Genomic DNA, 27,362 nt, shown 5'->3' with positions numbered 1-27,362 from the left:
TATACATAATGTATATAAACTGGGATGTAAGTTTGTATAAATTAATGGTTTATTCTTTGCAAATAAAGCTTTTTCCCCTCTGTTTTTGAAATTGGCTTGAGGAATTCTTACACACTAGATGCTTTTATGCAGGCGCTGCCAATGAGCTAGAAGAAAGCCCAAGGCACCCATTCCAGAGGGGGGCAGCAGAAGGAATGTAGTCTGAACTTCCTGGCAGGTACCTCACCTTCTCTCTGCCCTAGACCACATGCCTGTCCCCTTTACCTTAGGTCTTTGCACTGTGTACAGTCATCACATGAGTCAGGCACCCAGGGCAGAGGCAGCAGGTCACACTGGTAACTATACAGGATGTCCTAGACCAAACTGACAGGTCGATGCGGATAAATCATTAGGACCAAATGGCATCCACCCAAGAGGAATGGAACAGCAGGTTGTGGGCCAAATTGTGTAGCCTGCCATTGCCAACAGTTATTGGGCCAAGAGTCTGAGAGCCTCACCATCCAGAAGGAGAGCTTTATGGTGGCCGGAAGCCAGGCACTCACTTCCATCTGAAGCAAGATGGCTGACTTGGACAAAGGGCAGAGTGAGAAAACCAGGCAAGGTTAAGCAAGTTGCCGGGGGGTGTGGGGGAGAGAAGACAGGAAATTAAACCAGCCTGACCCTTCTATTATAGCATTATGAGGTGGAAACTGAGTGTGGACCAGGGCTGGTAGAGGGTATCGGTTGCTTAAATTTTCAAAGGACTGCTGACAAGATCTTCCACTGTACACTTTCTTTTAAACATTGAGATGCCAGCTTTAGGGCATTTTTGCTCAAGGATGGGAAATGGGAAAAATGGTTGCAGGAGAATCACTTTGTTTAGCTTTCCAAATTTACAAAGTTCAATCACATTCAATATTATTTGATCTTCCCAACAGCCTTTGAGGTAAGCACATGGGGGATCATTAGTCCCATTTTACAGATGAGGAAACTGAGGCTCAGAGGTGACTAATTGCTCTGACTCACATGGCTTGAAGGTGGTAGAGCTTGCACTCAAAGCCCACTGGATCCCAAAGTACCCAGTCCTGCAGGAGTCTCAATAACAGGAGATGGGGCTGCTTGAGAGCTACAGATAGAAAGGTGTCCAGGGATCCTGGGCCCTCAAACATACTAGTTAGAGCATAAGCAGTATCAGAAGGCTGGATTTTTATTCTGTCCATTGTTTTCCTCAATGCTGACAAATGGGCACCTGAAGGGCACCTCTCCCCAGGGCCTTGCCTGCCTCTTGAGACCATCTCCCTTATAGCCCCAAGGAAAACACAGAAGCACTGGAAGGAGGAGAGAGATGAAAGGGGAATTGGGGTTTAGAAAACAACCAAATGGACAGCCCCTCCTCACAATGAGGACTAGCCAAATCAGGAGCAGAAGCCCCATAGGTGACTTCTGTCTCCTGTTTACAGTTCCACACCTTCCAGCCAGGCTAAGTAGCTTCTGGGGATATCTGTCAGACTATCACCAGCTCCTGGGTCTCTGAGCAGCCCAACAGGGTCTTGTGCTGGTCAGTTTGTACAGGGCTTCCCTACAGGGTGCATGGTATTTGTCCACCACTTCCTGGCCCGGCTTCTCAATCTTGGGCACTGGCAGAGGCTCCCCGACTGCCAGAGGAGACAGAAGGAAAAGAGAAGCATAGATAGCTCACTCCTCAGAATGGGCCTCAGCCCTCGAGCTCACACCACCCCAAAACCACCCATCGTGGCCAGCCTCTCCCCCTCTAGACACAGCCAAAGCCTAGACTCAGCCTCAGAACTAGATCTACATCCCAGACCAGGCTGCCTGCAGAAGGGCTCACTCACCAATGGTGGTTACAGGCTGGGCATAGGGCAGAAGGCCCCAGGAGTTCTCAGTGAAGCCACGTTCATTGAAAGCACAAGGGTGAATGAGTGCACACTCTGGAACCACTTCTGGAAGTGATTGACCAAACCCCCAGAAGTGAAAATGTGCTGATGGTAAAGGTCTACCTCCCCAAAGGCATAGGCAGGGATTAGAACCACCCTGTGGAGCAAATGCATGTCCTTTGAAGGCCAGAAAGGTAGGGACCCTGTTGAAAGCCAGACGTACTGACCACCAGTGGTCTCAGGGTCTGCCTATACGCTCCGCAGCCTAAATCAGCTGGGCCTATGTCCAGGCCAAGCATGAGGGCCCTGTGGTCTACCTCAGGCTTTCTGTGGGGACAAAGCAGCAGCAAGCTAAAGGCAGCAAGTTCTAACTCTCCTGTGAACCCACAGGTCTGAAACAAAAAGGAAAATTTTAAGAAACATTTCATTTACCTTTCTCCCTTTTACCCACGTGGCAAGTGTGGCTCTCTCTGAGAGGGGGCTGCAGCCACTCACCTTTCATAGAGGGTCTGGCCCAGATAAAAAGCTAAAGTGAGGAACAGCAGGCTCAAGACTGGCCCTCTAGTGCTTCCTCAGAAGCAGAAATGCCTCCGGGACCTGGCCCAGGCTCTACTCCAATACAGAAGGAGCTTTGCCATCCCCGTTTATATATCATTTCCTCCAAATCCCTTCCTCCTTCCCTGCTGGACTTTTGGAACAGCTCTCCCTAATAGGGACCAGGACTGTCCTTACCCATGCTGCAGGGCCTTACATACAAACCCAGTCCAGTTCCTCAAGAACAGCATGGGTAAGGGCTTCCCTATAGAGTGTGTGGTATCTGCACTCCACCAGGTCACTGACTACCACAACCAGCATGTTGCCTGTACCCTTTTGGGTAAACAGATAGTTCATGGAGGACTGGCTCACAGAGCAGGCCCCTGGCAGGCAGAAAAATTCAAAAGGTCATTGGCCACTTCCCAAACCTCCTAGCCTTCCTCCCTACCTCTTCAGAGGAGAGAGCTTCGTCCCAGGCAGGCGAGCCTAGGGCTAGTGTTTAGGACCAGAGGGAATCACAAAGTTGATCCCTTCTGATCCTGCTCTCACCCCTCCCACATCACTTTTTCCTCAGGAAGCCATTTTTATTTTGGCTTTTATGTCCTAGGAGCCAACTCACCTGTCAACATGGCATAGTCTCTGAGGAAAGGCACCCAGAAAAAGGCTCCCAGCATGAGCACATAAGGGGTGATGCCAGGAAAGATCTTGGTGAAGCCTGAGGCCTCTGTGGCAAAGTTGCTGAAGCATGAATGGGACATGAACCCATGAGGGTGACAGACAAGGATGTAGCTATGATGGGGGAAGATGCCATGAGTCTTCAAAAGTTGTGGAAGAAAGAGCAGTCAGGACGAGTATGGACAGGAGAGAGAAAAGGACTCCTCTTCTGGCCATAGACCTGGAAGGGCAAGGGCCATGCAAGCTGGGATACACACAACTCCAGGAAGGTGTTTTCCTCCCCAGCTGTGTGCCACGCAGTAAGCCCGAGGACCTGCCCCAGCACTGTTCTGAGCTGCATTCAATGGCCGAGAGCCAGCGGTGGGTCACACTGATCTGGCCGCCAGAGGTTGGGAGTCCAGAAAGACAGAGCAGGAACAGTTCTCCTCCAACTACCACGTTCGTGCCCACATGTCTCTGAAGTATCAGCAGAGGGAATACCAGGGAAAGAGAAGACCCACCTTCAGCCAGGTTGGGAGCGCACACGATGGCAAACACGAAAGAAAGAAAACTGCAAGCTGGATAGAATGAAGTTTTGGGCCGTGTTGAGCTCCAGGAAGTTTAGGAACACTGTAGGTTAGAGTAGTTAGGGCAGACCTAATGGAGATGACTCATAGGGAGCCATACTTACTTAGAATTATTACTGGGTTCAGTTTTTAAACAGCTGTAAATAAGACTGTGTGAGAAAAAAATGGGTCAAAATAAAGGTGAGAAAAGACAAAAAACACTTTTAATCGAACATGGCAGAGTGAACACAAGTTTTTATCTTGATTCCTCTCTGGTGCCTCATGAAAATTACCATACGAATGTTTTTAAAGATATAGATCCACAGCCCTAGCCGGTTTGGTGCAGTGGATGGAGCATCGGCCTGGGGACTAAAGGATTTTGGGTTTGATTCTGGTCAAGGGCACATGCACCAGTTGCAGGCTCAGTCCCCAGTGGGGGTTGTGCAGGAGGCAACCAATCGATCATTGATGTTTCTATCTCTCTCTCCCTCTCCTTTCCTCTCTGAAATCAATTTTAAGAATTTAAAAAAAGATATAGATCACAAGGAAAAAGAGAATTAAAGAGATGCCAGCGGTGGGTTGAAGATATCAGCAAAATATTTGCACACTGATAAATAGATGGAGGAAAGTTGACACCTTTGCAAGGGCAATGCCTACAAGAGCAAGCAACCCTGTCTGCACTGGAGATTCTGTGAAAGACTCAGAATTTGGAGCCCCCAGATGTCACAGAAAGTGGGTGTGAGGCACAGGGCTTGGTTGAAAGTCTATCAGAGAAGTAGTTAGAACCTCAGCCCCTCCACACACACACACACACACAACTGGACAATGGAAAGGTCACTTTCTGGAAAACTGAACCAAAGAAACTCTAGACTCAGGTATTTGCACTAGATGCAGCTGAGATATTCTATCTGCAGCCCAATTTTTAATCAAGTATGAAGTCAAATAAAGACCATCTCAGGCATACAGTCTCAGAGAGTTTATCTTACGCACCCTTTCTCAAGAAACTCCTGGAGGATGTGCTCTACCTAAATGAGTGAGTAAACCAAGACAGAAAGTCATGAGACCCAAGAAAAAAGGGACCCAGCTAGAGAAGGAAGTAAACAAGGTGAGGACCAGGGTGAGGCAAGCAAGGTGGCTAGGGCACAAACTTTAAGGAGACATTGCTCTCAGGGTCAGGCAAGTACTGACTCAACAGTTGTATAACCCTGAGAGGAAGCACCTTCCTAAATTATGCTTCCATGGTGCCTTGAGGGCCCTGGGGATGCAGCTGTGCATGAGACTAGGTTATAACAAAAGGATGCTGCACTCTGCGGCAGCAATGTCCTCCAGGAAATTCTAAGTGGCAGGGGAGAAGAGGAGACTTAGAGATTCCTGAAGTGTTTGCACATATTGAGATATTAACATGTCTGTGGAGAATTAGTGATAAGTAATACATACTTAACAGATAGCTAAAGAAATTTCAAATGAGGCAATTATGAGTTCTGAGGGGGAAAAGAAGGTGCACAAGAAAGAAAAATCATCTTAGTGCACTAAATATCTCAATTGTAAGTAATATTTCCTAGTTCTGTTCTAGTCAGGCATTTAACTAAAGCCTGTGTTATAACAATATGGGGAGGAGGGGAAAGAGGAAAATCTAGTGACGGTGTACAGGGTCAAATTCTCATCTTCATATTGGGGAGTCGATGACAGCGTCTAAAATTGTTAAATCAGGAAGTAGTAATATTTCAAAATTTTAAATAGTAAAATTGAGACATATAGAGGTAAATTCCAGAAAAAAAAAGAGCTAACAATGTTGAAAATGGCTGCCTCTGGGAAACAGATCTAAGGGGGTGGAGGGGAGAAAAGGCCAGCAATTTAGGTTTTTTATATACTGGTTATAAAACTTATTTGACTTGCCCCAGCCAGGTGCTTCAGTTGACTGGAGCATTGTCCCATGCACCAAAAGGTTGTGGGTTCAATTCCTAGTTAGGGCACATACCTGGATTGTGGGTTTGTTCCCAGTGGGGGCACTTACAAGAGGCAACCAGTCTCTCACTCTCTCTCCCTATCTCCCTCTCTCCCTCTCTCCCTCTCTCCCTCTCTCCCTCTCTCCCTCTCTCCCTCTCTCCCTCTCTCCCTCTCTCCCTCTCTCTCCTGTCCTGTCCTCTCTCTCCCAAATAAATAAATGTAGCTGCCTCTGGTAAGGTTAAACAAACAAACAAACTGAGTTTTTCAAGAAGTAAAGGGAGGCATGGGACTAGTCTGGAGGAGACCACCCTGGTTCCCTGAGGTTTTATTCCACCCCAGACAGTGTTGGAGACATCTTACAGTACCAACATCTGCCTTATCTTCCCCACAGACTTACAGTAAAGGTCTCTGCTTAAGGCATTTAAGGTCCAAATGGATACGAATCCACTCACAGACTCCTAGGCAAAGAACTGGGAAGGCTCAAAGACACCATGTGCCCCATGGAAGCTAGTGAGGGAGGGACGAGCACTGGGACCCACAGCATCTGGGACTCAGGCCTAGAGCTCTCCTGCCTGCTCCACACTGCCTCTCTGTATGTGCAAAGTCCAACTCAAATGAAGTGACTTGACTCCTCCCCATACACATCTCCCTTTCGGCCACTCTCCTTCCTCATCGTTCTCTGCTCCTCTGACCCCTCTGCCAGCTCACACTGGGACCTGAACCCTCAGTCTTGCCTACTGCCTTTCTCCTACATCTTCTGTGATCAAGTCTTATTAATTCTACTCCAAGTATTTGGATCTCTCTTCTTTCCTCTTCTCTCTGTCCTGACTACCACTGGTCTGGCCTAAATCACCACCACCTCTCACCTGGGCTATTACAACAGCCTCTTCTTGTCATTTGCTTTGCTACACTGAGCTATAGCAATCTCTCAAAAACACAAATCTGATGACACTGCCCTGTGCCAAACCCTATCATGGCTCCACATGGCTCTCGGGAAACAGTCAAAACTCTTTTCCATGGTTTACAATGCCCTGTACTATCTGTCCCCTGCCTGCATATCCAGTCTCCTTTCCTTTCCCTCTGTGATTCATTCATTCAATATGTATGGAGCATCAATTCTGTGCCTCTCACCCCCTCATCCCACTCACCACTGGCAGCTCCCCGGATGGTTTATGCTCCCCCCTCACCCAAGCCTTGTCATATGTTGCCCACCCTTTGCCCTGAACACTCCTCCTTCTTCACCTATTTCTTATTTGTCCTTCAAGAGTAAACTCAAGCTCAACAGAGAAATGGGCAAAGGTCACGAATGTACTCCAGGAACAGGTCCACTGAACCTCTTAATTAGCAGTGAGTGAGGAGATGGAAGACATAAAGAGAGAAACTCATAGGCTAGAATCAGGTCCTGTGGGCTCAAGTCCCAGGCCAGCTCCTCCACTTTGGATCTGTGTGATCTTGACCAGACCACTCACTACATGAACCTCAGCTTCCTTAGCTGTACAATGAAGATTATTAGGCACATATGGTGCTTCGAACAGTGGCTGCATGAAAAAGGGGTGGAATAAATGTTGGCTAATATTATGTGAGCATTAGCTATCATTATGAGTGTGTAACTATTAGCATGTATTATTATACATAGCAATAGCTTCTACCTCACAAGGTTGGCATGAGGCTAAAGTGAAATAATAGGTGTGAACATACCGAGAACACAGTAAGTACCTAACATAAGAATTTCTTTCTCCTGGTCGCTTCCAGCTCTGATTGCCTGTCTTTCCTAGATTAACACTGCTCTTTTCAGTATTGGGGCTCCTGGTGCCCACCTTAGACAGGCTTCTAAGCCCCATTCCCTGTCCTCTGGTTCATTCTCCCCAGTTACGGGCAAGCCCTGGGCTCACAGAGCCCATCTGCATTTTCCTTCTCAGATATCGTACAAGTTCATGTAGTTCATGCCCCCGCCTCCAGTCAGTACTCACCTAAACCACCTGACAAATGAGTATTTTCCACTGACCCCCCTCCCATTGGGATGGTTTGCTTCAGCACCTAGAACACAGCAGCCAGCAGGTAACTAACTTCCACAAAGTGTCTGTGATGGAGAAAGTGGAAAAAGCGGACGGATAGATGGGTGAATTCTTCCACACCAAAGGTTTTCACAGCCTCCCTCTGTCACTGGGACAACTGTCTCCTAATGATGGTCCGCTCAAGTTCTTCAGGTTGCAGCTAAGCCCTTTTCCTTGGCTATTCCCACTTTCCCAAAACATGCCCTCCATGCCCCAGTATAAACCCAGGAAGTTTCAACATGCACATTTGCAGCAAGACCCTATCTCCCACACGTGCACGTATATCTCTGCATAGGCACACACCCATATGCACACACGTCCCCGCACGCACATTCACAGACCCCACAAGTGCCATGCTCAGGTATGTCAGCCCACAGGCTAGGGGACCAACCATTTTGATGTGCTGGGGACCATCCAGGTTTTAACATTAAAAGTCTTGCTAAACCCTAAAATCCTTCAGTCCCAGGCAAACCCAGATAGTCACCCTACTGAAGGCTAAAGTCTCACCAATAACCAAGATACTGAGGGCCCAGTGGAAAATAGCAAAGAACTCCAGGGCAATCTTGAGGTCCTTCTTAGAAGGCAAGAGTATTATGCCCAGGGTCTTAGTGGCTCCAAGTAAGTGCTGTTCAGATGCCCAGTCCCAAATGCTCAAGGGCCTGCCATGTTTCCTCTTTACACTTTCTTCTCCAGCCCCTGCTTAGTCTCCACACCCTCATTCCCCCTGTCCCCATCCCTTCATAGGATCACAGGACGACGTGCTGTCTCTGCTTGTCCAGTTCCTTTCACTCTCTAACCACCTGCACTTTTACCCACCTGTGAATGACATGGGATGAGATTATGACACTCTCTTGCACACCTGCATAGAGAACCGAGGATGAAACTCTGATGTGGGAATTGAATGGGAGTGGGGGTGGAGCTGATGAGAGGCCTTCAGAGCCAGTGTGGATGGGAGTTGGGGGACAGGGCGGAGCCCAGGGCACACATGGCACACAGGTCTGCATTTATTTTTGAGGCCCAGCTGTTAGATTAAACAAGGGTCTCATGGTCTGGGCAGTTCTAAATGTTATTTCTCACTAAATGTTAAAATGTAGCAGAGTATTTTGTAGATGAAGCTGTAAACAGGATGAGCTAAGAACTCAACCCATGAAAGTAGTCAACTGCAAGGAAGGCTAAGCCTCCCTTCGGGGAGGCAGAGTTTTGGATATGAATCCCCTGTCTCCTTTACTTGCTGCAAGTAAATAAAACTACCTTGGGACAACCACCTCTCATTTTTTTAATAAAGCACCCAAAGCCACAAACTCCTTGAGTTTGGTAACACAGCTATCTATGGTCTCTCAGTGACACTGTGATTGGAGGGGAGGAGAGAGGTCACAGGCCAGGCCAAAAAATACCTTTGGCTTTTTGGTCAGTCCAGAATTCACTGCTTTCCATGAACTGACATCAGATATAATCTATAAGTGTATAGTAGGTGCTAAATAAAAATTTGTATTGAATGAAGAAACAAATGTGAGTACTTATCAAATTATTCTGTGTACATAAAATTCTAGAACAGGTAAAACTAATCTATCATTTTTTTTAACCAGTTAACTGCCACGCATCCAAAATGGAAACTATCCCCACATGCCACAATATTTTGAATATAATTAAAAAATCAATTTGCAATTAATATTATAAAAATAAATATATTACTCACAATTCGGGTGTTCTTGACTATTTTCAGCTGAAAATTCTCACGAAAAATAATTTTAAAGTTGGTCAGGGCTGCCACTTAAGGAAAACATTTTTTTATAGACACACATGGCGTGTGGGGAAGGAACACCGCTTGCGTTTACAGATGCCTATGGCGTACAATGGGTTAAAAAAGCAGTGGTTGCCTCGGGTAGGGGACTGAGCAGGAAGGGCCACAATGGAAATTTTGAGAACGATGATAATGTTCTCTATCTTGACAGCTGTGAGTTACACAAGTCAAAAACCTCATTTGTCAAAACTCAGCAAATATATACCTAAGATCTGTGTATTTCTCTGCATGTAAATTTTACCTATAAAGTAAACAAATATTGAACTCAGTGCTGAAGTATTTAGGGGTGAAGAGTACTGATGGCTGCAATTCATTTTGAAATGCATATATTATGTATTGATGGATGAATTGAGTGATATGTTAAATAGATGTGTGATAAATCATTTAACAAAATATCTGAACAATCTAAGTGGTGGGTGTTCACTGTGCAATTTTTTCAACTTTTCTGTGGGCTTGAAATTAGTTACAGTAGGATTTTGGGGGGAAATAGGTCCCTCAAGGTCATAGTAAAAATAAATTTTAACAATGTGGTTTCTCCATTCAAAGAAGAACAAACACCTATCCTCCTCAAAGTATTCCAAAATATCGAAGAGGAAGGAACACTTCCAAGCTCCTTTTATAAGGCCAGCAATATCCTAATTCCAAAACCAGATAAAGATACTACAAATAAAGAGAATTACAGGCCAATATACCTGATGAGCACAGATGCTAAAATCCTCAACAAAATATTAGCAAATAGGAAACCAAGATGGCGGCATAGGTAAACACCGGAAATTGCTGCCTCTCACAACCACTTCAAAAATACAACTAAAAGATAAAATGGACATCATCCAGAACCACAGGAAGGTCGGCTGAGTGGAAATTCTACAACTAGAAGGAAAGAGAAAAGCATACCGAGACTCAGAGGAGGTGCGGTGTGGAAGTAAAGTGCAGAGGTATGGAGGCGCATGCGGAAAGGGCTGGCGTCTGAAGAAACAGTTGTCTTTTTAAATCGGGAGGGAGTCTCAAGCTCCCGACTCCTCTGAACTCCAGTTCCAGGCGAGTCTCTGGGGATCCAGACTCATATGGGGAGAGACTAGACTAGGGGTGGGCAAACTTTTTGACTTGAGGGCCACAATGGGTTCTTAAACTGGACCAGAGGGCCGGAAGAAAAGCATGGATGGAGTGCTTGTGTGAACTACTATAAATGCAAAGTAAACATCATTACATAAAAGGGTACGGTCTTTTTTTTTTTTTTTTAGTTTTATTCATTTCAAACAGGCCGGATCTGGCCCACGGGCCATAGTTTGTCCATGGCTGGGCTAGACTGTCTGGCATTGGTCGGACCTCGAGGGCGGCTTTCTCTCAGAGGTGCTTGCAGTGATTACCGGGACACTGAGAAGCGGGGCCTCTTAGGGCAGGACTGAGGAGCAGCCATAGCTGCTTGCTCAGCCCTGTTGATCCCCTGGGACCCCGCCCCGCCCAAGCTGTGCACAGAGGCTTTTGCATATGAAAGGCCTGGCCCTTTGCAATCTGAAAATTACCTAACCAACTGCAGCTGGCCCAAGGCCCCACAGCAGTTTGTATTGCTTCACAGCTGAGCTCCTGCTGGGTAGCCTCAGGCAGAGGCTAAATTAGCACCTCCTTAGAGATCCAAGAGGGAGTGTACCCAGTGGTCAGAGTGGGACCATCCAGATTACAACTCCTCAGATCCATAAGGGACACACTCAGGGGGCAGTCTCAGTGAGCACCAAAGCCCCACTGAAGCAAGTCTTGCCCCAGAAGGGTGTCTCCAGCACAGAAGTTCTCCCACTGCAGACACAGCTGATTCTCACAGCCAATTGGCCTGGAGGTCAATTCCTCCCTCCCAGTGATACCTACAACAATCAAGGGTTAACTACAACAAGACTATGCACAAAGCCCACAATGGGTGCACCAAGAGTGTCCACCTCAGGTAACTGGGGAGGCTGAGCCACTAGGCCCTATAGGACACCTAGCACAGAAAGCCACTCTATCAACACAGGGAAGCATAAAAAATGTGGCGACAAAGAAACAGATCAAAAATGACAGAAATGGAGGAAAGCAAACTACTGGATATAGAGTTCAAAACCACACTTTTAAGGTTTTTCAAGAATTTTCTAGAAACCGCCGATAAACTTAGTGAGACACTCAAGAAATCTAGTGAGACCACTGATAAATTTAATGAGATCCTCAATAAGTCTAGTGAGACCCTCGAGGTTGTGAAAAAGGACCAACTAGAAATTAAGCATACACTGACTGAAATAAAGAATAATATACAGAAATCCAACAGCAGACTAGAGGATCCCAAGAATCAAGTCAAAGATTTAAAATATGAAGAAGCAAAAAACACCCAACCGGAAAAACAAAAAGAAAAAAGAATCCAAAAATATGAAGATAGTGTAAGGAGCCTCTGGGACAACTTCAAGCATACCAACATCCGAATTATAGGGGTGCCAGAAGAAGAGAGAGAGCAAGGTATTGAAAACCTATTTGAAGAAATAATGACAGAAAACTTCCCCTACCTGGTGAAAGAAATAGACTTACAAGTCTAGGAAGCACAGAGAACCCCAAACAAAAGGAATCCAAAGAGGACCACACCAAGACACATCATAATTAAAATGCCAAGAGCAAAAGACAAAGAGAGAATCTTAAAAGCAGCAAGAGAAAGACAGTCAGTTACCTACAAGGGAGTACCCATACGACTGTCAGCTGATTTCTCAACAGAAACTTTGCAGGCCAGAAGGGAGTGTCAAGAAATATTCAAAGTGATGAATACCAAGAACCTACAACCAAGATTACTTTATCCAGAAAAGCTATCATTCAGAATTGAAGGTCAGATAAAGAGCTTCACAGATAAGGAAAAGCTAAAGGAGTTTATCACTACCAAACCAGTATTAAATGAAATGCTAAAAGGTAGCCTTTAAGAAGAGGAAGAAGAAGAAAAAGGTACAGATACAAATTATGAACAACAAATACAAGTCTATCAACAGTGAATCTAAAAATCAAGTGAATAAATAATCTGATGAACAGAATAAACTGGTGATTATAATAGAATCAGGGGCATAGAAAGGGAGTGGACTGACTATTCTTGGGGGGGAGGAAGGGGTGTGGGGGACACGGGAAGAGACTGGACAAAAATCATACACCTATGGATGAGGACAGTGGGGGGGAGGGGTAAGAGCAGAGGGTGGGGTGGGTAGCGGATGGAGGGGAGCTATGGGGGGAAAAAAGAGGAACAACTGTAATAATCTGAACAATAAAGATTTAATTAAAAAATATATATATTAGCCAATCGGCCCAGCTGGCATGACTCAGACGTTGAGCGTTGACCTATGAACCAGGAGGTGACAGTTTGATTCCTGGTCTGAATATATGCCTAGGTTGTGGGCTCCAACCCCAGTAGGGAGCCTGCAGGAGACAGCCAATCCATTGATTCTCTCTCATCATTGATGTTTCTATCTGTCTCTGCCTCTCCCTTCCTCTCTGAAATCAATAAAATATATTTTTTAAAAATATATTAGCAAATCGGATCCAGCAATATATTAAAAGCAGGATTTATTCCAGGGATGCAAGGCTGGTACAATATTTGCAAATCAATAAATGTGATACATCACATAAACAAATTGAAAGACAAAAACCACATGATCATATCAACATATGCAGAAAAAGCATTCCACAAAATCCAACAACCATTTTTTTTATTTTAATTCTTTATTGTTTAAAGTATGACATATGTCTCCTTTTTCCCCCATTGACTTCTCCCTGGCTGCTCCCACCACCCAGCACATGCCTCACCACCCCCCAACTGTCTGTGTCCATTGGTTATTCTTATATGCACGCATAAAAGTCCTTTGGTTGATCTCTTACCACCCTCCCCTGCCCTTCCTCTGAGGTTTGACAGTCTGTTCGATGCTTCTATGTCTCTGGATCTATTTTTGTTCATCAGTTTATGATGTACAATAGAGGTCCAGTGTACGAAATTCGTGCACTTGGTGGGGGTGGGACTCCCGCAGCCTGGCCTGCACCCTCTTGCAGTGCGGAACCCCTCAGGGGATGTCCACCTGCCAGCTTAGCCCTGATCCCCCTGGGAATCAGGCCTAGCCGGCAGTCAGACATCTCCCTCACAGTTCGAGGCTTTCACAGTCCGGGACCCCTCACTCCTTACCTCCCACCTGCAGCAGAGGCAGGAGAGGCTCCCGTCACCGCCGCTGTACTTGCCAGCCCTGAGCCCGGCTTCTGGCTGAGCGGCACTCCTGCGGTGGGAGTGCACTGACCACCAGGGGGCAGCCCCTGTGTTGAACATCTGCCCCCTGGTGGTCAGTGCGCATCATAGTGGCCGGTCATTCTGCTGATCATTCTGCTGTTCAGTCTATTTGCATATTAGGGTTTTATTATGTAGGATTATATTCCACAAATGAGTGAGATCATGTGATACCTATCCTTCTCTGACTGGCTTATTTCGCTTAGCATAATGCTCTCCAGGTCCATCCATGCTGCTGCGAATGGTAAGAGTTCTTTTTTACACCAGCATAATATTCCATTGTATAGATGTACCAGTTTTTTAATCCACTCATCTGCTGATGGGCGCTTAGGCTGTTTCCAAATCTTAGCTACTGTAAATTGTGCTACTATGAACATAGGGTGCATATATCCTTTCTGATTGGTGTTTCTGTTTTCTTGGGATATATTCCTAGCAGTGGGATCACAGGGTCAAATGGGAGTTCCATTTTTAGTTTTCTGAGGAAACTCCATACTGTTTTCCACAGTGGTTGCACTAGTCTGCATTCTCACCAGCAGTGCACGAGGGTTCCATTATCTCCATATCCTCTCCACCACTTGTTGATTTGTTGATGATGGCCATTCTGACAGGTGTGAGATGGTACTTCATTGTCATTTTGATATGCATCTCTTGGACCAACAACCATTTTTTTAAAATATATTTTACAGAGAGGAAGGGAGAAGGATAGAGAGTCAGAAACAACAATGAGAGAGAAACATTGATCAGCTGCCTCCTGCACACCTCCTACAGGGGATGTGCCCGTAACCAAGGTACATGCCCTTGACTGGAATCGAACCTGGGACCTTTCAGTCTGCAGGCCAAAGTTCTATCCACTGAACCAAACCGGTTAGGGCCAACAAACATTTTTTATAAAAACTCTCAGCAAAGTGGGAATAGAGGGATCATACCTCAACGTAATAAAGGCCATATATGACAAATGTATAGCTAACATAATTCTCAATGGGAAAAAACCAAAAGCATTCCCCATTAGAACAGGAACAAGACAGGAATGTCTGCTTTTAACACTCTTATTGAACACTAGGAGCCTAGTGCACAAATCTGTGCTCCTTGAAAGGAACTGTGGGCTGCGAGGTTGTGGTGGACACAGGGGCAGATCTTGGCCCATCCTCTGCGCCTTTGCCTGGCCTCTTCCACCGTGGCTCCCAGTCTCCTGTCTGCTGGCAGCTCCACTCCTGCTGCCACCGCTGCTCCCATAAGCTGACAGTGCCAGCCCCGCTTGCATCTGCTGACAGCTTGGAGCGATTAGGGCCAGTGCCAGCAGCGGATGCAAGCAGGGCTAGCGCCATCAGTGGGTGTGAGTGGCGGCTGCTGCTCCAATTGCCCCTCAAGAGCAGGGGCAGGTGGAGAAGCCCCCAGGAGCAATTGGGGCTGGCAGCCACCACTAGCACCTGCTGACAGCACCGAGTGATTGGGACCAGCACCAGGTGCCGGCAGTGAGTGCAAGTGGTGGTTCCAGTACCGGCAGCGGGTGTGAGAGGGGGCTGCCAGCCCCGATCACCCCTCAGGAGCAGGAGGGGTGAAGAAGCCCTGAGGGGCCATCGGGGCCGGCACTGGGCACCTGCAGCAGGTGTGAGCGGTAGCTCTGGCGCCAGCAGCAGGTGCAAGCACCTGGTGGGACCACGGTGCATGGGAGCAAAGAATTTTCAGTAACCACCAGAGGCTCGCCCTGATGACAGCGACCGGAGCCCTGCCTTTGTCTGGAACCCCCGCTCACCTGCTCCACCATCCAGCCGTGGCTGACACCCACCATGTTCCACACTCAGCCTCCTGCTACCTACGCCTGCCATGACCCATGCACGCCCCCTGGTGGTCAGTGCATGTCATAGTGACCAGTTGTTCAGTTGTTCCGCCATTGTGTCTATTTGCATATTAGGGTTTTATATATATAGACTAGAGGCCCGGTGCACAAAAATTTGTGCACTCGGGGGGGGGGGGTAAGGGGGGGTCCCTCAGCCCGGCCTGTGCCCTCTCGCAGTCTGGGACCCCTCGGGAGATAACACCCTGCTGGCTTAGGCCTGCTCCCAGGTGGCAGAGGGCAGGCCCAATCCCTAGGTGCAGCCCCTGGTCGGGCCCAGAGCAGGGATGATTGGGGAGTTGGGGCGCCGCCCCCTGTCATGCACAGAGCAGGGCGGATTGGGAGGTTGCGATGCCACCTTCAGTCACGCTCAGGGTAGGGCCGATTGGGGGGTTGGGGCACCGCTCCCTGTCACACTTAAGGCCGGGTCCATAGGGAGGTTGTGGTGCCACCCCCTGTTATGCACAGAGCAGGGCCCATCAGGGGGTTTGGGGCTCCGTACCCTGTCACGCACAGAGCAGGGCCTATCAGGGGGTTGGGGAGCTCCCCCCTGTCACACACAGAGCAGGGCCGATCAGGGGGTTGGGGCGCCGCCACTGTCACACTCAGGGCAGGGCCGATTGGGAGGTTATGGCTCTACCCCATCACACACAGAGCAGGGCCCATGGGGGGGGGGGTTGGGGCACCGGACCCTGTCACGCACAGAGCAGGGTCGATCAGGGGGTTGGGGCACCGCAGCTTGTCACACACAGAGCCGCAGGGCGATAAGGGGGTTGGGGAGCTCCCCCCTATCAGGCACAGAGCAGGGCTGATCAGGAGGTTGGGGTGCCTTCCCCTGTCACGAACAGAGCAGGGCAGATAGGGAGGTTGTGGCCCCGCCCTCTGTCACACACAGAGCCGCAGGGCGATCAGGGGGTTTGGGCACTGCCTCCTGTCATGCTGATCCCGGTGCCAGGAGGCCTCGCAGCTCCGCTGATCCCGGTGCTGTGAGGCATATTACCCTTTTACTATATAGGATAGAGGCCTGATGCATGGGTGGGGCTGGCTGGTTTTCCCTGGAGGGTGTCCTGGATCAGGGTGGGCATCCCCACTGGGGTGCCTGGCCAGCCTGGATGAGGGAATGATGGCTGTTTGCAGCTGGTCACACACCCTTCAGGGTGGGGGTCCCCACTGGCGTGCCTGGCCAGTCTGGGTGAGGGGCTGAGGGCTGTTTTCAGGCTGGCGGGTGACTGAAGCTCCCAACTGCTCCTTTTTTTCTTTTTTTTTAAATTTTATTCTGGGCCAGCTTTAGCTCTGGCTCCAGCTCTGAGGCCTCTGCTGCTGAAAGCAGGTATCTGGTTTGCTTGGGTTCTATAATCGAAACAATGTATAACTCCAGCTCTGAGATCCCGGCCTGCTGAAAGCAGGTTTCTGGGGTTTTGTTTAGCTTCTATATTTGTTACAATGTTTCAAACTGCAAGCTCAGAGGCCTGCAAGGCAGGCGGGGAACGTTGGAGTCCTCCGTCACAGAAGCAAGCAAGCCTCATGTTCGCTTCCAGCTGCCTGGCTGCCGGCCGCCATCTTGGCTGGCAGTTAATTTGAATATCTCCCTGATTAGCCAATGGGAAGGGTAGCTGTTGTACGCTAATTACCATGTTTCTCTTTTACTAGATAGGACTAGTGGCCCGGTGCATGAAATGCATGATGCGAGGGGGGGGGGTCCCTCAGCCCAGCCTGCACCCTCGCCAATAGGGGACCAATGGTTCCTAACCACTCACCTGCCTGCCTGCCTGCCTGATCGCCCCTAACTGCCTCTGCCTGATTGTCCCTAACCCTTCTGTTTGCCTACCTGATTTCCCCTAACTGCCTCTGCCTGCCTGCCTGATCTCTCCCCCAATTGCCCTCCCCTACTGGCCTGGTTGCCCCCAGCTGCCCTCCCCTGCCATCCTTATCTTGCCCCCAACAGCCCTCCCCGCCAGCCTGATCGCCCCTAACTGCCTCTGCCTGCCTGCCTGATCATCACTAACTGCCCTCCCCTGCTGGCCTGATCTTGCCCCCAACTGCCCTCCCCTGCAGACCTGATCTTGACTCCCACTGCCCTCCCCTGCTGGCCTGATCTCATCCTCAACAGCCCTCCCCTGCCATCCTGATCTTGCCCCCAACTTCCTTCCCCTGCCTGCCTGATTGCCCCTAACTGCCTCTGCCTCGGCCCTGACCACCATGGTTTTGTCCAGAAGGAAGTTGGACATCTGGAAGATGGCTGGTCAACCTGGTCTAATTAGCATATTACCCTTTTATTAGTATAGATAGATTATATAGGATAGGATTTCTTAAATGGGGTGGGGGAGCCTTTTTCATCAGGAGGAGATGCTCTTGGCAGACAAAAATACATAATCCCTATATCTGGACTCATAGCCAGCCATATGCACTATACTGTCACACTGGTCATTAAAAAATTGAACTGATTTCTTACACCTTACACCAAACAGCTGCTGCCCTTAAAACCCCTCCTCAGCCCCCACATTAGGTTCTGCATTCACAATTCACCCAGATTAGGATCTGATTGGTTGGTTTCTATGCCAGTCAGTGTCTCCGGGCCTATCTCTGGGCCGATCAGAGAGGTGGGGCAGATCAGCAGCCCCCGTGGAGGCCCAGAGAGAAAGAGAGGTGTGGCTGCTGGCCAGGCCTGGAGAGAAAGAGAGCGGTAAGGGCTGGTCAACAGCTCTCACAGAGGCTATGGATCAGACTCTGATTCTCTCTCCAGGGCTCTCTCCGGACCTGATCCGCAGCCCCCTCTGCAGGCAATGCTGGGTCGCTGCACCCACAGCAGTGGCAGTCAGTGCTGGGTTGTCTCAGCAACCCAGCACTGACTGCAGGACTGATTTCTGGTCGGTGGAGCCTTCGGTCATTTTGGACGTTACGGACCCTGGATTTTTATATATTAGGATAGTACTGGAAGTCCTGGCCACAGTGATCAGAAAACAAGAACAAATAAAAAGCATCCAAATTGGAAAGGAGGAAGTAAAATTGTCATTATTTGAGGATGATATCATAGCATACATAGAAAATCCTAAAGACTCCACCAAACTAGACTTAATAAATGAATTTGACAATATAGCAGGATACAAAATTAATGCCCATAAGTCTAAGGCATTTTTATATGCCAATAATGATCTCTCAGAAACTGAAACTTGCAAAAAAAATCGCATTTACCATTGCAACAAAAAATTAAGAACAAAGGTCACTCCATAATACTAAAGGGATCAATTCAACAAGAGGATATAATCCTGGTAAACATATAAGCACCCAATATAGGAGCACCTGCATATATAAAAAAAAGCTTCTGTAGGACTTTAAGGGAGAGATCGACAACAATACAGTCACAGTCTGGAACTTTAACACCCCGCTGACTTCACTGGATAGATCTTCCAGACAAAAAGTTAAAAAGGAAACAGTGACTAAAGGACACACTGGATGAGATGGATTTAATTGACATTTATAGAACATTTCACCCCAAATCCTCAAAATATACATTCTTCTCAAGTGCACATAGGTTATTCACAAAGATAGACCACATGTTAGGACACAAAACAAGCCTCTATAAGTTCAAGAAGATTGAAATCATATCAAGCATCTTCTCAGATCACAGTGGAATGAAATTAGAAATGAACTACAGTAAAAACACCCCAAAAAACATTCAAACACAGGGAGACTAAATAGTATGTTATTAAACAATCAATGGTTTACCAATGAGATCAAGAAAAAAAAAAAACTTCCTGGAAACAAATGAAAATGAACACACCACAACACAAAATCTCTGGAACATAGGAAAAGCAATCCTGAGAGGAAAGTTCGTAGCTTTACAGGCTTACCTCAAAAAAACAAGAAAAGTTAATAATAAACAATTTACCCTACAACTTACACAATTAGAAAGAGAACAACATGAACAGCTCCGAGTAAGTAGAAGGAAGGAAATAATAAAGATTAGAGCAGAAATAAATGACATAGTGAATTAAAAAATACAAAAAAAATCAATGAAACCAAGAGCTGATTCTTTGAAAGTATAAACAAAATTGATGAACCGTTAGCCAGACTCAACAAGAAATAAAGAGGACCCAAATAAATAAAATCAGAAACGAAAGTGGAGAAGTAACCACTGAAACCATAGAAATACAATGGATTGTAAGAAAATACTATGAACAACTATATGCCAATGAGCTGGACAATGTGGATGAAATGGAAAAATTCCTAGAAAAATACAATTTCCCAAAACTGAATTAGGAAGAATCAGAAAACCTAAATAGGCCAATAACAACTGATGAAATAAAAGCAGTAAAAAAAGAACTCCAAGAAAAAAAAAAAAAGCCCTGGTCTGGATAGCTTCACAGGGGAGTTTTACCAAACTTTCAATGAACTAACACCTATACTCCTCAAACTATTCCAAAAAATCTAAGAGGAAGGAACACTTCCAAGTTCTTTTATGAGGCCAGCATTACCTTACTCCAAAGCCAGATAAAGATACTACAAACAAAGAGAATTACAGGCCAGTATTCCTGATGAACATAGATGCTACAAGCCTCAACAAAATATTAGCAAATTGGATCCAGCAATATATTAAAAAGATCATACATCATGACCAAGTGGTATTTATTCCAGGGATGCAAGGCTGGTACAATAGTCACAAATCTACAGATGCAATGCAATCTCTAGTAAAATACCAACAGCATATTTCACAGATCTAAAATAAATACTCCAAAATTTATATGGAATAAAAAAAGACCCCAAAGAGCTGCAGCAATCTTAGAAAGAAAAACAAAGTTGGAGGAATCACAATACCAGATTTCAAGTTATACTACAAAGATACCGTAATCAAAAAAGCCTGGTATTGTCACAAGAATAGGCATATAGATCAATGGAACAGAACAGAGAACCCCAGAAATCAACCCAAACCATTATGCTCAATTAATATTTGACAAAGGAGGCAAGAGCATACAATGGAGTCAAAGACAGTCTCTTCAATAAACAGTGTTGGGAAATTTGGACAGATACATGCAAAAAATGAAACTAGAAACCAACTTACACCATACACAAGAATAAACTCAAAATGGATAAAAGATTTTAATGTAAGTTGTGAAACCATAAAAATCCTAGAAGAAACCATAGGCAGCAAAATCTCAGACATCTCTCGTAGCAATATGTTTCCAGATATATTTCCCAGGGCAAAGTCCACTGTGTGGGAGAACATATTTGGCAATGATACATCTGATAAAGGGTAATATCCAAAATATATAAGGAACTCATACAACTTAACAAAAGGAAGGCAAACAATCCAATTAAAAAATGGGCAAAAGGAGAAACCAAGATGGTGGCACAGGTACACACCTGAACCTGATGCCTCCCACAACCACATCAAAATTACAACTAAAAGGCAAAACGGATATCATCCAGAACCACAGGAAGGCTGGCTGAGTGCAAGTTATACAACTAGAAGGAAAGAGAAAAGTGCACTGAGACTGGAAGGAGGTGCGGAAGTGTGGAGGTATGGAGGCGCATGGAAAAGGGCTGGCAATTGGGTACACTGTTGTCTTTTTCAATCAGGAGGGAGAGACAAGCTCCTGACTGCTCTGAACTCCAGTTCCAGGTGAGACTCTGGGGACCCAGACTCATCTGGCATCGGGCCAAAACATGAGGGTGGCTTTCTTGCACAGGTGCTCCAATTGTTCCTGCATGAGGCTGTGGGACACAGAGACCCAGGGACCTCTTCGGGGCAGGGCTGACAGGCAGCTATTGCTGTTTGCTCCACCCTATGATTCCCTGAGACCCCGCCCCACCCAATTTACAACTCCACCCAAGCTGTGAGCAGAGGCTTTTGCATATGAATGGCCTGTTTTTTTGCAATCTAAAACCTAAGAAACTGCAGCTGGGTCAGAGAGCCCCAGAGCTTCCAAAAGAAGGCCCAAGGCCCCACAGCAGCTTGTATTGATTCACAGCTGGGCCTCATCTGGGCACCTCCAAACCCCAAACAAAGAGGAGGAATCTGCAGATCTCTCTGTAGCTCTTGCTGGGTGGCCTCAGGCAGTGGCTGACTTTGCACCTCCTTGGAGATCCAAGAGCCAGTGTACCCAGTGGTCAGAGACCATCCAGATTACAACACTTCACATCCATAAGAGGCACACTCAGGGGGCAGACTCGGTGATCACCAAAGCCCCACTGAAGCAAGTCTTGCCCCATATGGGTGTCTCCAGCACAGAAGTTCTCCCATTGTAGACACAACTGGTCCTCACAGCCAATTGGCCTCGAGGTCAATTTCTCTCAGTGGTACCAACAGCAATCAAGGCTTAACTACAACAAGACTGTGCACACAACCCACAAAGGGGTGCACCAAGAGTGTCCACCTCAGGTAATTAGGGAAGCTGAGCCACTGGGCCCTATAGGACACCTAGCACACAAAGCCAATCTATCAACACAGGGAAGCAGCCAAAATGTGGAGACAAAGAAACATGTCACAAATGAAAGAAATGGAAGAAAGCAAACTACTGGATATAGAATTCAAAACCACGGTTATAAGGTTACTCAAGAATCTTCTAGAAACCTCCAGAAATTTAGTGAGACCCTCAAGGATATGAAAAAGGACGAACTAGAAATTAAGCATACACTGACTGAAATAAAGAATAATATACAGAAATCCAACAGCAGACTAGAGGATCCCAAGAATCAAGTCAAAGATTTAAAATATGAAGAAGCAAAAAACACCCAACTGGAAAAACAAAAAGAAAAAAGAATCCAAAAATATGAAGATAGTGTAAGGAGCCTCTGGGACAACTTCAAGCATACCAACATCCAAATTATGGGGGTGCCAGAAGAATAGAGAGCAAGATATTGAAAGCCTATTTGAAGAAATAATGACAGAAAACTTCCCCTACCTGGTCAAAGAAATAGACTTACAAGTCCAGGAAGCACAGAGAACCCCAAACAAAAGGAATCCAAAGAGGACCACACCAAGACACATCATAATTAAAATGCCAAGAGCAAAAGACAAAGAGAGAATCTTAAAAGCAGCAAGAGAAAGACAGTCAGTTACCTACAAGGGAGTACCCATACGACTGTCAGCTGATTTCTCAACAGAAACTTTGCAGGCCAGAAGGGAGTGGCAAGAAATATTCAAAGTGATGAATAGCAAGAACCTACAACCAAGATTACTCTACCCAGCAAAGCGATCATTTAGAATTGAAGGTCAGATAAAGAGCTTCATAGATAAGAAAAAGCTAAAGGAGTTCATCACTGCCAAACCAGTATTATATGAAATGCTGAAGGGTATTCTTTAAGAAGAGGAAGAAGAAAAAGGTAAAGGTAAAAATTATGAACAACAAAGTGACAAAAAATGCATATCTATCAACAAGTGAATCTAAAAATCAAGTGAATAAAAAATCTGATGAACAGAATAAACTGGTGCATATAATAGAATCAGGGGCATAGAAAGGGAGTGGACTGACAATTCTTGGGGGCAAGGGGTGTGGGGGGTGAGGGAAGAGACTGGACAAAAATCATACACTTATGGACAAGGACAGTGTAGGGGGTAAGGGTAGGAGTGGGGTGAGAACTGGGTGGAGGGGAGCTATGGGGGGAAAAAAGAGGAACAACTGTAATAATCTGAACAATAAAGATTTATTTTTTTAAAATGGGCAAAGGTCATAAATAGACACTTCCCCAAAGTGGACATACAGATGGCCAAGGGACATATGAAAAAACTAGAGGCCCGGTGCACAAAATCTGTGCACTGGGGTGGGGGTCCCTCAGCCCAGCCTGCACCCTCTCGCATTCCAGGACCCCTCAAGGGATGTCTGCCTGGGGATAGGGCCTAAGCCGGCAGGCAGACATCCCTCTCACAGTTTGGGGTCCTCACAGTCCAGGACCTCATGCCTTACCACCTGCCTGCAGTGGAGGTGGGAGAGGCTCCTGCCACTGTTGTGCTTGCCAGGCATGAGCCCAGCTTCTGGCTGAGCCGCACCCACCCTGTGGGAGCACACTGACCACCAGGGCGCAGCTCCTGCACTGAGCATCTGCCCCCTGGTGGTCAGTGCACATCATAGCAACCAGTCCTTCTGCTGGTCGTTCTGGCATTCAGTTGATTTGCATATTAGGGTTTTATTATATAGGATGCTCAAAGTCACTGATCATCAAAGAGATGCAAATTAAAATAACACTCATTAATTAATTTACCTCATACCTGTCAGAATGCCTACCATCAACAAATCAACAAATGACAAGTGCTAGAGAGAATGTAGAGAACAGGGAACCCTAATACACTGCTGGTGCAAATGCAGACTGGTGCAGCTGTTATGGAAAATAATATGGAGTTTCCTCAAAAAACTAAAAATGGAACTGCCATTTGACCAAGTGATCCCACTTCTAGGAATATATCCTAAGAATCCTGAAGCACCAATCAGAAAGAATGTATGCACCCCTATGTTCATAGCAGCACAATTTACAATAGCTAAGATCTTGAAACAGTCCAAGTGCCCATCAGTAGATGAGTGGATAAAAAAGCTGTGGTACATTTATACCATGGAATACTATACAGCAGGAAAAAAAAGAATCTCTTACCCTTTGAGACAGCATGGAGGGACCTGGAGAGTATCGTGCTAAGTGAAATAAGTTAGTCAGAGAAAGACAAGTATTATGTGATCTCACTCATATGTGGAATCTAATGAACAAAATAAATTGATGAACGGAGTGTATCCTGAGACATGAAGCATAGAGCAGAGTGTGGAATCTTGGAGGGAAGGGAAGGCAGGGGAAGGTCGGTGGGTTGGAGGTAATCAACCAAGGACCTTGTATGCATATATGTCTGGCCCATGGACACTGACAATGGGATGGTGAGTGCACGGGCAGGGGGCAGGGGCCAGGGGCTGTCTGGAGGGGGTTAATAGGAGAAAAATGGGGACATATGTAATACTTTCCACAATAAAAATTATTTTTAAAAAGATGTAGTACATATACACACAAAAAAATTATTTTAAATAAAAATCAATGGAAAAAGTATCCTCCGGTGAGGATTAACAAAAGAATAATGAAAATAATAAAATAACAAAAGGAGTGGTCAGGGAAGACCACACTGAAAAGGTAGCAACTGAGAATTGAGATGAGATTGAGGAAACAAGCCTGTCTGGACTGTGAATGTTGCAGCAGCTAGAGAACACAGCCAGTGCATAGACTATAAGGTGGGGTGGGCCTGGCAGTTTTTGAGGAACAGAAGACGAGCAAAGTGACTGAGAGGAACTGAGGAGGTGAGGTCAGAGAGCTTGGTGGGGCCATATGGGGTAAGGCCTTCGTGACTCTGACTGAGCCTTTGTAGGATTTTGACCAGAGAAGAGACAGAATTGATTTGCAGTTTTGAAGAGCCAGAGAAGAAGGGGGAGATTTTGGAGAGGTTATAACAGTAATCTAGGCCAGACTGTTGGCAGGATGGTGGTGAGTGGTCACTTCTGGATGTGTCCGAAGCACAGGCCCCACGCAGGCCCTTTCTTCTCTGAAGCTCAGATGCCTCTACAGAGGTGTTCCATTAGTGAGCACCCATTACCAAACTCAAGGGATTCATGTCTTGAGGTTCTCTGTTCACAAATGTGGTGGTTGCAAGATAGTTTTATTACTTGTAGCAAGTAAAGGAGACGGGATTAATATCAAAAGCTCTGCCCGGGTAAGGGAAGCTTAGCCATTGTTCACATACTCTATTTGGTCAATTTCATGTTGATTTCTTCTTTACAATTGGCTACTGTCATCCATTTGAGCTTCTGTCAGCTCATCCTGTTTACAGCTTCATCTCTAAAATACTACACCTCATAACAAGAAATAACATTTAAAACTGCCCAGTCTTGAGACCCTTGTCTTATCTCACACAGCCACCTTGGGTCCTGTCTTGGCCTGGTTGCCTTCCTTGCATTCAGCCTGGTCCCATCCAGTTCTTCAGGGAACCTGTGGAGATTGTTGGGTGCAACTCGCCAGCTTGGATGGAATGGTGGTTCTGTGAAGGGGCTGGTGGGAAGTGAGGCTGAAAATGGCAGCAGAGCCAATCTCTGAAAGAGTCTGGACACCAGGACAAGGAGTGTGGGCTTAATCCTGTGGACACCTAGGAGGTGAGAGCTTCTGAGCAGGGATGGTGACTTATGCCAAATGTCACATGAGGATGACTTTCAGACACAGGATGATTGTCAGGGCCCAAGGACCCAGCTTCCTCCCATGATTGACACACAGGCTCACAATTTTCTCCTCTCTGATACCTACTTGCAAGACCAGCTCCACCTCCACACAAAGTAAGTGGATGAGCTTATGGGACTTGCCCCAGCACAGAAAAGCCTACTGGCCCACTGTCTCTCCCCACTAGACAGACTTGATAGTTTGGAGGTGGGGTAGCATACTCCTTATCCAGGGTTTTGATGGGGAAACTTTCTGAGATGATCCCCTATTGGGGAAAAAAACTCCATAAACACTGAACACAGGTGAATGGCAAGGGATAGAAAAGTCTCTGTCAGACATGAAATAGTCCTGTCTGGCTATCTGGTTGGGGGTGTTGTAGGGGAGAGGAGCCACGGCCAAGATTTTGACTTGGGTCATGAGGATGGGGAGCATGGGAGAAGGAGCACTTCTGCAGGGTGGCTAGAGCAAATTATCAACCATTTTTGAGAGGGGCCTGTAAGACCAGCAGGCTCTGTGATGGCTAGTAAAACTAGCTGCTGCTTGTAAAGTGTTTGTGCTGACCCTGAGCTTTCAGTGCTCCAGGGGCAACTATGGTGGGGGCTGAGCAGAGAACTCTGGCTTGCCAGCTGCCACTCAAAACAGAGCACCAGCTCTTCTTTAATCTGTTTCCAATAGGAATTCCACGAAAGACTGTACTTGAGAAAGTGGCCACGTAGGGGAGGAGAAGGTTCTGCAAGGCCCTGGGGGAGCCTAGCAGGGAAAGGATCTGTACTTCCCCACCAACGATAAGCTGCCATTGTGGGCTGTGGGCCAAGGGACACTTCCAGGGGCCAGTACCAAGGCAGCAATGGAGCCTGTGGCCAGCCTGAAAAAAGAGAAAGAGGTGCTATTGAAAAAGGAAGAATGCCTGGGGGTGAGTGGACATGCCCTCCACTGAGCCAGCTCTGAAGGGTCCTCATTCATATTCAGCCACCCAGAGGACTTGTGTTTTGTTATTTCTGCCTTTCATCTGTTCACTAACCCTGACTTCTCACCACCCACCCTAATCTGGGCACTCACAGGAGTAGAGAGTGAGTGATACTGGATCATACTCTTGTCATATGCCCAGCCCCTACCACAGGGCACACACTGACATTTGCTATAAAAATGCCTGAGTGGGTGGAGGCCCAACCTGGTGACTATTACTGGACAAATCTCTGGGGCTTGGTTTCCTCAAATGTCAACAGGAGACGAGTACCTCCTTCTCAGACTTGTGAGAATCCAGACATGTACAAGATGGCCAATCATTTTTTGAACTGTGAAATGGTATCTACGTGTAAGTTCCTGCTGTTGCTATCATTAAGAGAAGGGGTGGGGAGGATAGGGCAAGGCACTAAGAAAAGAAAGCCCAGAGTTCAGCTGGGCCTGTCCTGAGATGGGCTTCCCTCCAAAGAGTGTTACCTTGGAGAAAGGGTATCAGATACTCAAGAGCAGAATCGATGACAGCGTGAGCATTTGAAATATTCTACAAGCTCTGACTCCCCATCTGCACAGAGAAGGCTATGTGCCTAGCTGATGCATCTGCATATATCCACCATCCTAACATTAAACAGAGGAATGGTCAAGGCTGTTGGGGGGCTTCATAGTCTTCAGTCCTATCCCACTTCATCATCTCCTCACCTCAT

General features: G+C 46.6%; 1 protein-coding gene across 1 annotated transcript; it reads right to left on the bottom strand.

The window, feature by feature from the left end:
* Positions 1–1,483: 1,483 nt before the first annotated feature.
* On the bottom strand, positions 1,484–27,362 carry AWAT2 (acyl-CoA wax alcohol acyltransferase 2). The gene is given in 11 exon segments (XM_036304177.1): positions 1,484–1,542; positions 1,545–1,634; positions 1,833–1,917; positions 1,920–2,031; positions 2,607–2,686; positions 2,688–2,791; positions 3,028–3,231; positions 8,137–8,254; positions 25,892–25,963; positions 26,536–26,563; positions 27,358–27,362. Coding segments are annotated over 11 exon segments (957 nt in total).

This window comes from Myotis myotis, unplaced genomic scaffold (assembly GCF_014108235.1).
Source record: "Myotis myotis isolate mMyoMyo1 unplaced genomic scaffold, mMyoMyo1.p scaffold_m19_p_4, whole genome shotgun sequence".
Taxonomy (NCBI): Eukaryota; Metazoa; Chordata; class Mammalia; order Chiroptera; family Vespertilionidae; genus Myotis; species Myotis myotis.
Note: the sequence above shows the minus strand (reverse complement) of the source record. Positions and strands in the feature narration are given on the sequence as shown.